The 14,975-nt window shown below is 37.4% G+C and overlaps 1 protein-coding gene across 1 annotated transcript in view; it reads left to right on the top strand.

Moving 5' to 3' along the window:
* Positions 1-14,975, top strand: part of LOC150081900 (mitogen-activated protein kinase-binding protein 1-like) — a 470,343-nt gene that overhangs the window by 98,292 nt on the left and 357,076 nt on the right. Inside the window, exon 6 of the mRNA XM_090378972.1 lies at positions 5,614-5,712. Coding sequence (XP_090235098.1) covers positions 5,614-5,712 — 99 coding nt within the window. The remainder of the gene's footprint in view (positions 1-5,613; positions 5,713-14,975) is intronic.

Raw genomic sequence — 14,975 nt, 5'->3', positions numbered from 1 at the left:
GACATTGAGCTTCTTGAAAGGGTGCAAAGACGGGCAACTCGCCTGGTGAGTTACCCGTACCTAGATACTCTAAGGTATCTAGTTTGGAAACTAGATACCTTATAGGAGATTTGATTGAGGTGTTTAAGGCTCTGAGAGGCATCAGTAAAATGAATGAGGACGAAAATTTCAAGATTATAAATGATGCTGGAACTAGGGGACATAAATTCAAGTTATGGGGGGAAATGTTTAGATTGGACTGCAGGAAGTTTTATTTTAGCCAGCGAGTTATAAATTACTGGAATAAGTTGCCTACATGGGTGGTAGAGGCTGATAGCTTGGGGAAATTCCAAGGTCATCTGGATAATAACTTCGGGTCAGGGAAGTGCATAGGATGATAGGTTTAATTTCCTTTTCTTTTATTTTTTCTTTTGGTAACATCATCAGTTGATCCCACTTTACAGAATTTAAAAACTGTCTGAGATCACTATAGTCACCTTTACGAAAGCAAAAGCCCTTCCCTTTAGCCTTAATAGTGGTTAAATCTTTAAGTAATTCCCACATAAGTACATTGTGATCATTTTCACCCAGTGGTTCCTTTATCCGCAAATTTTTCTTAATGCATGAATAATCACTGCTGATAATCAGATCAAGAGTGTTACTCCCTCTGGCTGCCGCTCCAACATGTTGCTGTAGAAAACAGTCATCCAATGAATCCACAAAAGTCTTGCTAGTGACCAACCCACAAGTTCCAGTCAATATCTGGAAAGTTAAAAACCCCCTATTATAAGACATTCTGATTTACTGGCCCACTCTATTTCTCTGCACAATTGCTCATTATACTCATCAGCTTCATTAGGCCTATAACACACACCTACTCATTTTTCCTTTTCTCAGTGCTTATTTCACACCAAACAGACTCAACACTGCATTGTCCACCAACATCAGTTGGATGCACTTCCTTAGATTTTATGTGTTTCTTAACTAACAGCATAACCCCTCCTCTCTTCCTGTCCTGTCTATACTTCTTGTACACATTGTACTTCCCAAATTCCAATTCTGCACTGCTTATAGCTGTGTGACACCACATCTCTGATATCCCAACAATATCTGCCTTCAATGTCTTGACCAGCACTTCAAGCTCATCAAATTTATTAACTATACTCCTAGCATTGGTGTACATGCAAGTATACATGTACCTGTTCCTACTCTTAGTTACCCTAACACAGCCCGCGTATTTGCTTGTTCCACTATGACTCCCAGCAGTCCTGGAAATCTTCATTACCTTGCTTTCCAGGTCATTCTAATAGAAGCACTGGAAGAATCACTTTTGCCTCTGCCTGGGGCCACTGTTAACCTTTTAGTCTGCCTATCCCCCCAAGCTAGCAGTTTTCCAATCCACCTAACACTGCCTCGATAGCATCAGCAAATATTCTTGCACCCTTTCTATTTAAGTGTACCCCATCCCTGTAGAAGCAATTTCTCCTGTCAATAAGCACAGACCAGGCTGAAAAAAATTCTACTCCATGAGCCTTGCACAGTCTTTCCAGGGCCAAATTGATCGGCAAGGCTCTCATCAAGTACTCCCTGCTATCATGTCTATGCAGAATTGCAGACACTTTCACATTCAACCCTAACTCGCGACTTTTTTCAACATTGACCTGTACTTGTTGAGTAAATCTGCAGATCTCTTACTCTTAATGTCATTGGTTCCAACGCGTACAACAACATCACCTTTTGAGTAATGATGAGGCCAAGAGTATTTTCGCCCCTAGTATTATCTCTGATATTCTGGTATAAATAATAATCAACTAGTTTATTTAGAAAAAGTTTTCCCCAAGGTGAGTTTCCATTATTCCCATAAATCTAGAGCAGAGCAGATTGAAGTTACCCATAATAATGCTTGTTCATTACATCTATATGTAGAGACTCTCGTCATACTCTTCATAATCTTCTGGTCTGTAGATTACTCCCATTCTCATTATACCTTTGCTTCCAACTAACTGAAAACACAGATTTTATGCTGGCAGACGTAACACATTTTGCCAACATCAACTGTTGTGGCAACAGACAAGAATTCTTGAGGTGAGTGCCAGCATTACTTTGACCCATATCATCAACTAAATGTGGATCTATCTACCCCCTTCCTCAACTATCAGTTTCCCAGAACCCTGAAGGTATACACAATGATACTGGCTAAAATCCTTGAACCACCTTTGTTCAAATGAATACTATCTTTTAAAAACAGATTTCTTCTACATACAAGTGTGGACCATGCTGATAAAAATTTCCCCTCAAGCTTGCAGATTCCCTCTCAAGTCTTGAGTTTTCAAGAGGCTTTCAGCATATAATCCCTCCTATTGCATTTGGGTAGAATTGCAGGCAGGAACAGTCATTTTTTTGTTGAATTAACAGGATTGCTCGTTTTTGGTGTTTTCTGTTGATCTGATCAATGATTTTTCATAACTTGATGGTGCTGTTTTTGAGTTAAGAAAATTCCATCCAGTCCAGTGGTCTTTTATTAAATAAAGCATGTTGTTGTGCCAGAATTCTACATTCTGCACCACATTTGCTCCAGAATAGGCGCCTCCAAAACCAGGTGGGCAGGAGCATCAGTGCGTAGCACACGCGTCTTGATTAGACCGGGGTTTGAGCCCGTGAGCCACCAAATATGGAGGATGTGGAAAGGTCAGGGAATGACCACTGCATATCCCAGGAGCAATATGGCCTTAGTTGCTAATGCTCCTAAAAACTAAATAACAACAGCTCCAGAATAAAAATCTAACTTTTGAACTCTTACATAGCTAAACAGGCCTGATTTAACACTAGGTAATAATGGTAAGAAGAAATGTTTTATGGGAGACATAATATGCAAGCATCACTAAAGTAAAAAAGAAAAAAAATGTTTTATCATGAATGATCTATGGCAAAAATGAACTGCAGAGAAAATTGACTTAACTGAAAATAATTACATTCATTTCTACAAAGGCTAATGATTTCTGGAAAGGAGAATTAAACCACTAAAAACAAAGAAAACACTGGACTATAAAACACAAGTATACTATCCACCTGGCAGCGATCCATCCAATAGAGCTTTGTTGTTGAAAAAATTTTGGATGAATTTGGTGAAGAAATTTATGCATATAGCCATTGAAAGCTCAAAAAAAGATGAAATAGAAGTGTTTTTTTTTTTTAAATTTATTTATTGTACTAGGCAGTCCCAGCCAGCTTTTCTGGCATCCTTGCCACTAATCACAATACTGTACAGATAATTACAGTCTTTCAGCATAATTCTCGCTCCATTACAAGATATTGGCATTCTGTGCTTTATGTACCCACATCATTATAAGACATTGAGTGGTAGAGATGGTAGAGCACTCGCTTAGCATGCGAGAGGTACCAGGATCGATACCTGGCGCCTCCAACTAAAGTTGCAGTGCTGCAGTTCATATAAAATGAATTTGGAGTCCCTGCCATGAAAAGTAGCTAATGAGAAATTGCAGTCAGTGCATACAATTTCAATGTAATGTCCATTCTGAGAAAGAAGTCTTCATAATAAATGAAATATAACCCATAAAGCTGAATTCCACACCCTGGAAGTATTCTCCAAATTAAACTGCAGTCAGACCATGGAAATAATCTCATCAGTAAATTGTAGTCAGAAGACAATGAACACAGATCTGTTGTAAGTGTCATCTTCATAACAGTTGAAATATGCTTAGTTAGACATTAACATTTCCAATGACTCATCGAGTACATTGACTTAAAAGACAATCAGTGATGAAATGCATAAAGTGAAGCACCTATCCTTGTCCAGTACTCAGACTTGAAACACCACTTGGGGAAGCACTTGTCCTTCTCGAATACTCTGCCTTGAAAGGGCACTCAGTGATGAAATGTGGGCTAATTAGGGATGAACTGGCCTATTTGTACTAGTCCTCTTGAATCATTAGTGATTGTCTAGAAGCTGCCAAAGCTCGGGCCTGCAGTACATCTTTGTGCCCGCATCACATAGTTGTCGTCCGTGGCACAAAGAACCACCTTGCAGTAATCTAAAGATCGCCAAATGAAGCAGCTCATATTAGTAAATAGAAGAGTTAGTTATTATCTTAGAAGAGCAATAGCTAAATACAATTTAATGAAGTTGGGAGGACTATCTTCTCCTTTCATTTGTTTTTGCAGCTTAGTTAAATGGCCTAGTTAATGCAATGGTCTTACCAATCACAGTTGAACAGAATTTGTCTTTACAACAAGTTTCCCTGGTATTGAATTAAAAAAATTATCATGAAAGGGACTGATGAGGTAATTTCATCCCATAAATAAATGGCAGATTAAGACTTGTACATAATGTTAAATGTTAGCATTATTTTTGGTGGTGCCAAAGTTAATTGTGGGGTCAATGAGACTCCAGTCAGTATTTCAGCAATTTGTGCTTCATCTATTCAGCTGAAAACTCCTATAGCTGTTTTTGAAAATGTTTTATTTGATTTTCTACAGAAAATTCGAGAAATCTCTGTTAATTATCACACAGTTAGAAAAAATTCATGAATTAAGTTAAACCTAATTATGTGTGCGTGTTGATGCATCTGTAATGTACAGTTATTGATATTAAGCTGGCTTTACTGCCATGGTTTCCTCCAGTCAGTAATATGCTCTTGCTTCATGACATTGAGACATTGTTTGGAATCAAACTCTTGATGTGAATACTTCATGTTTTGTGTAGCTACTGTTTCTGTTATTGACAGGCTGCTGTCTAATTACACACATTTGTTAAAGTGTGCAGTTTTCAATTTGCATTTCACTCACTGACAGGTCTAAAGGAAGTTTTAATTTCAAAAATAAATTAAAGTATATGTTTTTAATATAAAAATGGATTTTTCATGATTGTATTCAGAAAAGATTGGAAATAAAAGTGGTATCAAAAAAGTGAACGTTTGAATTATTTTTTTGCTGATTTTTCAAATTTCCTTAGAAAGAGGAATTTCAATTTTTTGCACAACTGGTTATAGGAGGAGCATTGGGAGGAGGTATTCATAGGTGTGTGGGGTTTATAAATTGTAGTTTTGCTAAAACATACTCATTTTTGAGCATGTATAAGCTTCACTTTTATGATATGCATGTTATTGCAAATGGCTTGACTGTTTATTGTGATTAATAATTGTATTATCACACAGTACAGGCATACAACAAAGAAAATTCCTACAGACTAAATACAGGAAGCAGTACCCAAATCAGGAATTTCCTGTTTTTTAATTAAATTTATTTTTTTAAATTTACATAATTTTATTATATGTTTTTTACATTATTTACTATATTTCATTGTAATCATGTCGACTTTGTATCCTTTTGTCTGATGCCAGAAGACTAACTTCTTTTTAGTTAATTAAGCCATTTTGGGGAAAAAACTCTTGAAAACATTTTCAATTCCCTTTGTTATCAGAAATTCAGTTTGAAATTGCACGCAATTCTGAATCACCCTATATATCTGATTTATTTTCCTTATTTTAGTAGGATAATTAAGATGATTTTAATGGAGATTACTAATGATTTTTTTAGCTTTAGGAAAAATTTTAAACAAATACTGTTATTATTCAGGCATTATAGTTTTCAATTTTGAAGTTTTAATTATTGCAGGTAAAAGCTATATCATTTTCTTCCAATGGAAACTACTTCGTTACTGTTGGTAATAACCATGTGAAATTCTGGTATCTAGAATATTCTCGATCTGCCAAGGTAAATAGTTAATATTTTAGCCATGTGATTAGTTGTTTATATCTAATTATTTTATAATATCTACAACTTTATCATTGTTTTTGCTTGTGTCTGTTTACAAGCAAGCAAACAATCCATTTCACAACAGTAAGATTATATTTCTTAACCAAGTTAAGATTTTGTCAAGTGGCAAACTTAAGCCTATACCCAGGCACAGCAAGAACAGATGTCAGTAAGATTAAACTGTAATACTTATAATGGGCCATCATGGATTAAATAGAGAGCAATATAACTGTATAATTTTGCCACCCATGGAGTCAGTTTTCAAAGTTATTTAAGAGCCATCTCTGCAACTATGGAGGAAGGCAGGAAAAAAGTCGGTGATAGAGTTGTGATAGTGTCAGTGATTAGCATTAGCATTAGTAGAGGCATTTGATGCAAGAAAGCAAGCTTATGCAGCATCAGCCAAAAAAAAAAAAAAAAAAACACTTCCACTTCACCCCTCTGTTCGTTCAAAATACCTGTCCAGCGGAGCCTTAAACTTATTTAGGCAATCAACTTCCACGACAAGGGATGGAAGTCTGTTCCACCAACCAACCACCTGCTGGCTAAAGGCAAATTTCCGCACGTCTATCCTACATCTGTCTTTCCTCAATTTGAATTTATGCCCTCTCAGGTGATTATTCTGAGCAAGAGGAAGAATCCCATCAGCATTGAGCATGCTCAAACCATTCAAGGCTTTATACACCTCTATCAGATCACCTCGCTGGTGCCTAGTCTCCAGACACTGTAATTTGCAAAACTTAAGCCTTTCTTCGTAAGAGCACCCCTTTGTTCCATTCACTAATCTTGTTGCCCTTCTCTGTACTCGTTCCAGCAGCTCTACATCCTACTTGAATTGAGGCCTCCAGACCTGTATAGAGTACTCTAGGTGTGGCCTGACCATTGCCTTATACAAGGGAATAATCACCTCCTTATCCCTGCTAGAAAAATTCCTACATATCATTGACAATACACCATGAGCTACTCTTGCAGCCCGTCTGCACTGCTCAGAGAACTTCATATCTGCCTGCACAACCACCCCCAGGTTCCTTTCATTCTCTACCACTGTCAGTGTAGTACCACAGAGTTGATACGTTGCTCTGGGGTTGCTGTTTCCCATGTGTAGTACTTTACATTTTTCAATGTTAAACTTCATTTGCCACCTCTCAGCCCATCTGCTCAACCTTTCCAGATCCTGTTGCAGCAGCATAGTGTCAGTAGCGTCCTTGACAACCCTGCCTACCTTTGTATCGTCTGCAAACTTCGACATTAAGCTTGATATACCCTCATCAATATCATTTATGAATACAGAAAACAATAATGGACCCAACACTGAGCCCTGAGGGACTCCACTAATAACATTAGTCCACGATGAGCAGTGTCCATTGATTACCACTCTCTGTCTTCTCCCCCTCAGCCACCCCTTTATCCAAAAGCAGCAGCAGCAATTTGCCTCCAATGCCACACTGCTCCAATTTGTGCAGCAGTCTTCCATGTGCAACAGTATCAAAAGCCTTTCTAAGATCCAAGTATATAATATCAAAGTTATTCCCTGCATCCAGTTCCTTTGTGACTGCATCATAGTATCCAATCAAATTGGTCAGGCAAGACTCCCCCTTAACAAAACCATGCTGTGTCCGAGCTATAGCTGAAGTCTTGTCTAAATGATCCTGCAGTGCTTCTTTAACTAGTGCCTTCATTAATTTTCCTGGAACAGAAGTTAAACTCACAGGTCTATAATTACTTGTGTCAGCCTCCTTTGTGAATTGGGGTCACATTTGCACATCTCCAGTCCATGGGTACCTCCCCTGAATCCAAGGAAGCTCTCATAATTATGGCTAAGGGTTTGCTTACTTCCTTTGCTGCCTCCTTTAATATAACTGGATAGATCCCATCCACCCCGGGTGCCTTTCTTGTGTTTATCTTCAACAATTTCTCCTCCACTTTACTCTCAGTTATTACAAGATTCTCTAGCTTACTGCCAGAGTTGAATACACCTCTGGCTTTCTCCTCGCTGAATAACTCCTCATGTGTGAATGTCAATGCAAAATATTCATTTAGTTTGTTAGCTACCTGGGCAGGATCATCAACAGTTGAACCATTGATATCAAGTGGACTAAGCTGATTCATCCCCTTCCTTCTAGAGTTTACATAAGTAAAGAACTCTTTGCTGTTTTTCTTTGCATCCCTTGCCAAAGATTTCTCGTAATCTGCCTTCGCCTGCCTAATCTCCTTTGTAACTTGGTTACAGATCAACTTATATCTATCATAGGCTTCTGTGTCACGTGTTAATTTGTATGTATCCCATCCATGTTTCTTCTCTGCCATATGTCTCATTAGTTCATCTGACATCCATTTAGGCCTAAACCTTGAACAATATTTCTTGGTTGGTATGTAAAGCCTAGTAGCTTCCAAGATAAGTTCTTTGAATGCTTCCCATTTTGAATTTGCTGTTGGTAACATCATCAGTTGGTCCCACTGTATAGAATTTAAATACTGTCTCAGACCATCGTAGTCGCCTTTACGAAAGCAATAACCCTTCCCTTTACCCCTGATGGTAGTTACCTCTTTGAGTAAATCCCACTTCAGCACACTGTGATCACTGCCACCTAGTGGTTCATTTATCTGCAGATTCTTAATGCATGAAGAATCACTACTGATAATCAAATCAAGAGTATTACTCCCTTTATTTGCCTCCTGAACATGCTGATGTAGAAAACAATTATCCAATAAATCCACAAAAGCCTTGCTAGTGTGTGAGTGACCAACCCATAAATTCTAGTCAATATCTGGGAAATTAAAATCCCCCATTATAAGACTCTCTGATTTACTGGCCCACTCTATTTCCCTGTACAGTTTCTTATTATACTCATCAGAGTCATTAGGCCTATAGCACACTCCTACTCTGAATTTTGATCTCCCAATGCTTATGTCACACCAAACTGACTCGACACTGCACTGTCCAGTGATGTCGAATGGCTTCACTTCCTTGGATTTTACGTGTTTCTTAACTAATAGCATAACGCCTCCTCCCTTCCTATCCTGTCTGTCCTTTCTGTAGACATTGTTCTTCCCAAATTCCAGTTCTGCATTCCTTATATATCTGTGTGACACCACGTCTCTGATATCCCAACAATATCCATCTTTGATGCTTTGAGCAATATCTCAAATTCATCAAATTTATTTACCAAACTCCTAGCATTGGTGTACACGCAAGTATACATGCACCTGTTCCTATTCTTAGCTACCCTAACACAACCCATGTGTTTACTTGTACCACAATGACTCCCAGCAGTCTCTGAAATATCCTGCATCTTGTTTTCCAGGCTTCTGCTCATTCCAATAGAAGCAGTGCAAGAATCACTTTCAACTCTGCCAGTGGCTACTGTTAATCTATCAGTCCTTGTATCCCGCCAAGCTAGCAGTTTTCCAACCCACCTAACACTGCCTCGATAGCATCAGCAAATATTCTTGCACCCTTTCTATTTAAGTGTATCCCATCCCTGTAGAAGCAGTCTCTCCTGTTAACAAGTACAGAGCAGGCTGAAAAAAATTCTACCCCTTGAGCCTTGCACAATCTTTCCAGGGCTGAATTGATCGACAAGGCTCTCATCGTATACTTCCTCCTATCGTGTCTGGGCAGAATTGCAGACACTTTCAAATTCAACCCTAATTCACGGCTTTTTTTTCAACATTGACCTGTACTTGTTAAGTAATTGTGCCGGTCTCCTACTCTCCTAATAGGAGGCTGATGGTCCAGAGAATGATTTGTACTATTATAATTACTGTATGTCCACTGGAAATAAGAAAAATGATGATGATTATGAGTGAATTTCATATGGATGTAATTTTAAATCTAACTTCAAGATTCTATACACACTGAATCACTTCATTCAAAGCACTGCTGATTATTTGAAAATGGGATACCTTGGACTGTTTCTCACTGAATTCCTCAATGTTTTCCAGGTATGAATCATGTAACAACCATGTTTCACGTCAAGTGAGCTAGCAGTACTTCGAAACTTGTTTACTCAATTGTGCTTCATGATGGTTCTTGCCATCATGAAGGAAGTAGTGGGTGTGAGCCCACTACTTCCTAAATGTAAAAAGCCAGCTAAAGAAATTCATTCTGAGCAAAACAAAAATGAGCTGTTACATAGGCTTTAAGCCTATTTTATTTTAGGAATAGTGGGTTCACACCCACTACTTCCTAAATGACGTCTCACATACTTTCTAAATTTCTTCTTGCATTTTCGTTACCAATCGGTTTTACTTCAGTCCAAAATATTTAGTATGAATGATATAACGTTTTATGCTCACATCCGCTACTTACTCTACCAAATCAATGTTAGTAACTGCATTAGTCTAATTTAGGAAGTGACATAATTTGCATCATTTCCATTTCGCATTTTCTTGACAGATTGGTTTTACTTTAGTCTGAATTTAGTAGGTGCTGCCGAAAATGTTTTCACATCAAGAATTACCATTAGTGACTGCATTAACGCTATTTAGGAAGTGACATAATTTGCGTCATTTCTGCTTCATATTTTTGTGGCAAACTGGTTTTACTCCAGTCCGAAATTTAGTAGGTGCTGTCAAAGATGTTTTCATATCAAAAACCATCGGTTTCTTCTGGAACACCCCATGTGCATGCATGTGTGTGTAAAGATCAACGATCAGCTAGGCTTGTGATTTTTCATCCAGAGCATATGTCTGTTAATAAAATGATTGTGCTAATGTACATTTTATTAACAGACTATCTCTATCATCTATGCTGATGCTATCTAGGCAGTGTTAGGTGGGTCGGAAAACTGCTAGCTTGGGGGGAGACAAAGACGATTTGATTTGATTATCACTGCTGATAATCAAATCAAGAGTATTCTTCCCTCTAGTTGCCTCCTGAACATGCTGATGTAGAAAACAATCATCCAATAAATCCACAAAAGCCTTGCTAGTGTGTGAGTGACCAGCCCCCAAATTCCAGTCAATATCTGGGAAATTAAAATCTCCCATTATAAGACTCTCTGATTTACTGGCCAACTCTATTTCCCTGTACAGTATCTTATTATACTCATCAGAGTAATTAGGCCTATAGCACACTCCTACTCTCAATTTTGATCTCCCAATGCTTATGTCACACCAAACTGACTCGACACTGCACTGTCCAGCGATGTCCACTGGCTTCACTTCCTTGGATTTTATGTATTTCTTAACTAATAGCATAACCCCTCCTCCCTTCCTATCCAGTCTATCCTTTCTGTAGATGTTGTACTCCCCAAATTCCAGTTCTGCATTCCTTATATCTGTGTGACACCACGTCTCTGATATCCCAACAATATCTGCCTTTGATGTTTTGAGCAATACTTCAAATTCATCAAATTTATTTACTAAACTCCTAGCATTGGTGTACACGCATGTAGACATGTACCTATCCTTATTATTAGTTACCCTAACACATCCCATATACCCACCTGTTTCACAATGACTGCCATCAGTCCCTGAAACCCCCAGCACCCCTTGCTCCAGGTCACTACTTATTCTAATAGAAGTTGTGCAGAATCACCTTCACCTCTGCCTGCGGCTACTTTTAACCTTTTAGTCTGTGAATCCCCCCAAGCTAGCAGTTTTCCGACCCACCTAACACTGCTTCGATAGCATCAGCAAATATTCTTGCACCCTTTCTATTTAAGTGTATCCCATTCCTGTAGAAGCAGTCTCTCCTGTTAACAAGCACAGACCACACTGAAAAAAATTCTACCCCTTGAGCCTTGCACATTCCCTCCAGGGCCGAATTGATTGACAAGGCTCTCATCATGTATTCTCTCCTATCGTGTCTGGGCAGAATTGCAGACACTTTCAAATTTAACCCTGACTCTTGACTTTTTTGCAACATTGACCTGTACTTGTTAAGTAAATCTGCAGATCTCCAACTCTTAATGTCATTGGTGCCAACGTGTACAACAATATCACCTTTTGTGCCCTTAAAAGATGATATATGCTTTACAATGTCATCAACTTGTATGTCATATGTGTTGCAACTTTATGATCCATCTTTCCCACTGCTGCCATCATTCCCTTGCTCCTTATATAATACTTTATACCTTATATAATACTTATATAATACTTTATATTTTTTTTAAAAAAAAAAAAAGGTAAAGTGCAGCCATTATCAACCCACTGCAGGATGGAAGCCTCCTCAACAATTGATGCTGAGGGAGATGGACCATAATCTGCCACGCTGGTCCAGTGTGGGTTGGCAGATCGACCGTATTTAGCAGTCAGGGGCTTGAACCCCGGTCTACTCAAAGAGTGTGTGCTGCTGCACTCCCGCTCCTGACCACTCGGCTACGGAGTAGTCTTCTGCTATATGAATTATGCCTTCTCTGCTATTTATAAGTGCACCATCACTATTCTTCAGATTCTGTATTGCTGCTGATGTCTGCTGATTTAAGTCCTTTGTTTTCCCTTAATGCTTGTTCTACTTTCCTTGTGTTAAATTTTCTTACATCCTCTCTGAGTCTCTGTCTAATGGCTTTGCATAACTCAGTGTACTCAGTTTTGTCCTTTTCATTGTTTCAGTGTTTATCTTGCTCTTCATTTGTCATCTTTGGTTCATCACAACAAGTGTTTCTTGACTAATTTTTTCTTCTTTGGATTTCTTTTTACTATAGGTTTTTCGGGCTTTAACGCTTTCAGAAAATTGATGTATTCCTCATTGATATCTCGGTCCTGAAAGGTCTGCAGAAGCTCAACCTTGTTCTCAAGTTCCAGTACATACTGATTTTTCTCCTCTTCTGTTATCTCAAAGACCTTCCTATTATTTACTTCAGTCAGTTTTTTCCTTTCTTTTCTTACATCTATATTGTGTGCATCTTACCATTCTAATATAATAGGTTTTAATTGAATGCGTACCAAAGAAACAGTCTATAAACAAATTATAATAAATTTATAAACAATTTATGCTTGATAGCCAAATAAAAGATTTGAAATAAAAAATATTGCAAAATTTTATTAATGAAAAGGTAACATCATGAGAGATGAGAAAACAGCTTTATTGTTTATTTAGGTATTTTAATAATGAAGTCTGGTGAAGTCGTTCTTTTTCTTGGCATACAAGTCTTTGTAGAATGGAATTCCTTCTTGTAAATTTGCTGTGTATTGATGCTATGTTCAACATTTGGGATCTCCATTCATAATTGTCTCGCAGGCCATGTCAACTTCCCAAAAAACTTTCTCCAGTGAAAATTTTTTTTGGTGCCACTTCAGTCTTATCGACTTCAGAATTGTTTTCTCTTCTTCATATGCAGTTTGCTGAATTTGGCAATTGTCCGAATTTGTGATTCAAAACCAGTGAAATCATTTGCCAAATGGGACAAAACATGCTGTCAAACAGAATGCACGTTGTTGGCAGTAATTTCTCGCCAAGATGCAAATATATTTTCAATTGTATTTAAATGGGTAAAAAATAATTTTTAAATGAAAAGCTATCACGTCATCTCGTCAGGATGGAATTAAGAATACTGAACATTGCACATTGCCATTGATTACCTGCACATTGCCATTGATTATCTGAGGGGAGCTATTGGCACATGTGCATGTGAGACAGTAGAGCTGGCACCACAGCATATATGTCAGTATTATCCTCAGAAAATTTTGCCAGCCCAGTGGCATTATGAAGTAGCCAGGTGGGGAAGTGTAATAATTTGTAATATTTTAAATACTTTGTAATATTATAAAATTTTCTGCTATTTAAAAATGTGACAAGCGATCCAGAGGAAAAATTAATTGCATAATTTAACATTTTATGCTCCTGTCGCATTGATCTCGATCGCATAGTATGTTCGAATTAATATTGATCGAGATCAATGATCAGTACTATACAATACTGTGATAATTGCTTAAATTTTAGCCGGGCGGTCAGTTAAATTTACTGGGCGGTGCCCCCATTCGATAGGTCCTGGGAGAACACTGTATGTATGCGTACCTAAGCTACAACAATGCAGCATATATGTAGAGTATGTGTCTAGGTTATTGAATGAGTTTTAATATGTATGGCAAATTTTCAACTTAAACTTGATTTAAAACTGTGTTATAGTGAAACTCGTGCTGTTTGAAGCCATGCTAAGTGAGGTATTGCTGTATACTATTCCGAAATTCACTTTATTTTGTACTGAATGCAATAAACGCTATGGAAATTTATAAACAATTATAATATTGAAGCATAACTTAAATCTATATCTTGGAGTTTCCTTGCGTTAGCACCACAGTCAGTATTTTGTTGAATATCCTTTACTCTTGATTACTGCCTGGCATATTCGAAGCATGGAATCTGCCAATTTCTCCAATTCTTCTTTTGTGAATACATGGAACCATGACTGCACTCACAAAAATTTTTCTGGGGGGAGAGAGAAAAATATACTGGTACTGTAAAAAAAACTAGTGTAGAAGTGGTTAAGAGCAGCACTTTTTTTCCAGTTGGTTGTAAATTTGTAAAAGTAAAGATAACAAGCATTTGGAGTGAATGGATGGGTGAAATGAGAAGGGTTTTTTTGGCTGATGCTATATAAGCTTGCTTTCTTGCATTCATATATGCCTCTGCTAATGCTATTTGACATAATTATTTGAAAAATCCACCACTCCCTACCCCCTCATTCCAGAAACTTATTTTTTACAAAAAAAGCTGTGACTAGGAGTGTAGAGAAATTGTCATGGTAATTGTCAAAGAAACAAAAACATATTTGGCTACAATTTTTTGTCAGGTAAAAGAAATGCACTATTTTTGAAAAGGTTTAATTTATTACATAATAAGAGAAACAAACACTATTTAAAAAGAAACTGAAGGTGTCTATGATCGTTGTTGAATTGGGTTATGACTTTTCCATAAAAGCAGCTTTGTTCATGTTATGTACAAAACTTTTAAAAGTCACTAGTTTTTGAAATTTTAAATTAAAAATTTGCTACAATTTTGAAATGACGTTAATCTTTTTTTTTTATTTACTTGTCCTTTTGTGAGAAAAAAATTACATTAATTATATTACAAATGAAAAATCTGAGAGGAGCAAGTGCTCCTCTCTTAATTGCTTTTGCACACCACAGCAACCAGTGTGATAATGAAAATGCATAACTGTACAGAGACAAACTTTGTAATAAAACAACATTCAGCTGTTTCATATTTTTTGCTCATTAATATCACATTGGAAGAGATGATATAAAATTGATTCACAATAACACTGATTTTAGAA

The sequence above is a fragment of the Mastigoproctus giganteus genome, chromosome 8 (genome assembly GCF_048544385.1).
Source record: "Mastigoproctus giganteus isolate SK-2022 chromosome 8, ASM4854438v1, whole genome shotgun sequence".
NCBI lineage: Eukaryota > Metazoa > Arthropoda > Arachnida > Uropygi > Thelyphonidae > Mastigoproctus > Mastigoproctus giganteus.
This window is presented reverse-complemented; position numbering and strand designations above follow the sequence as displayed.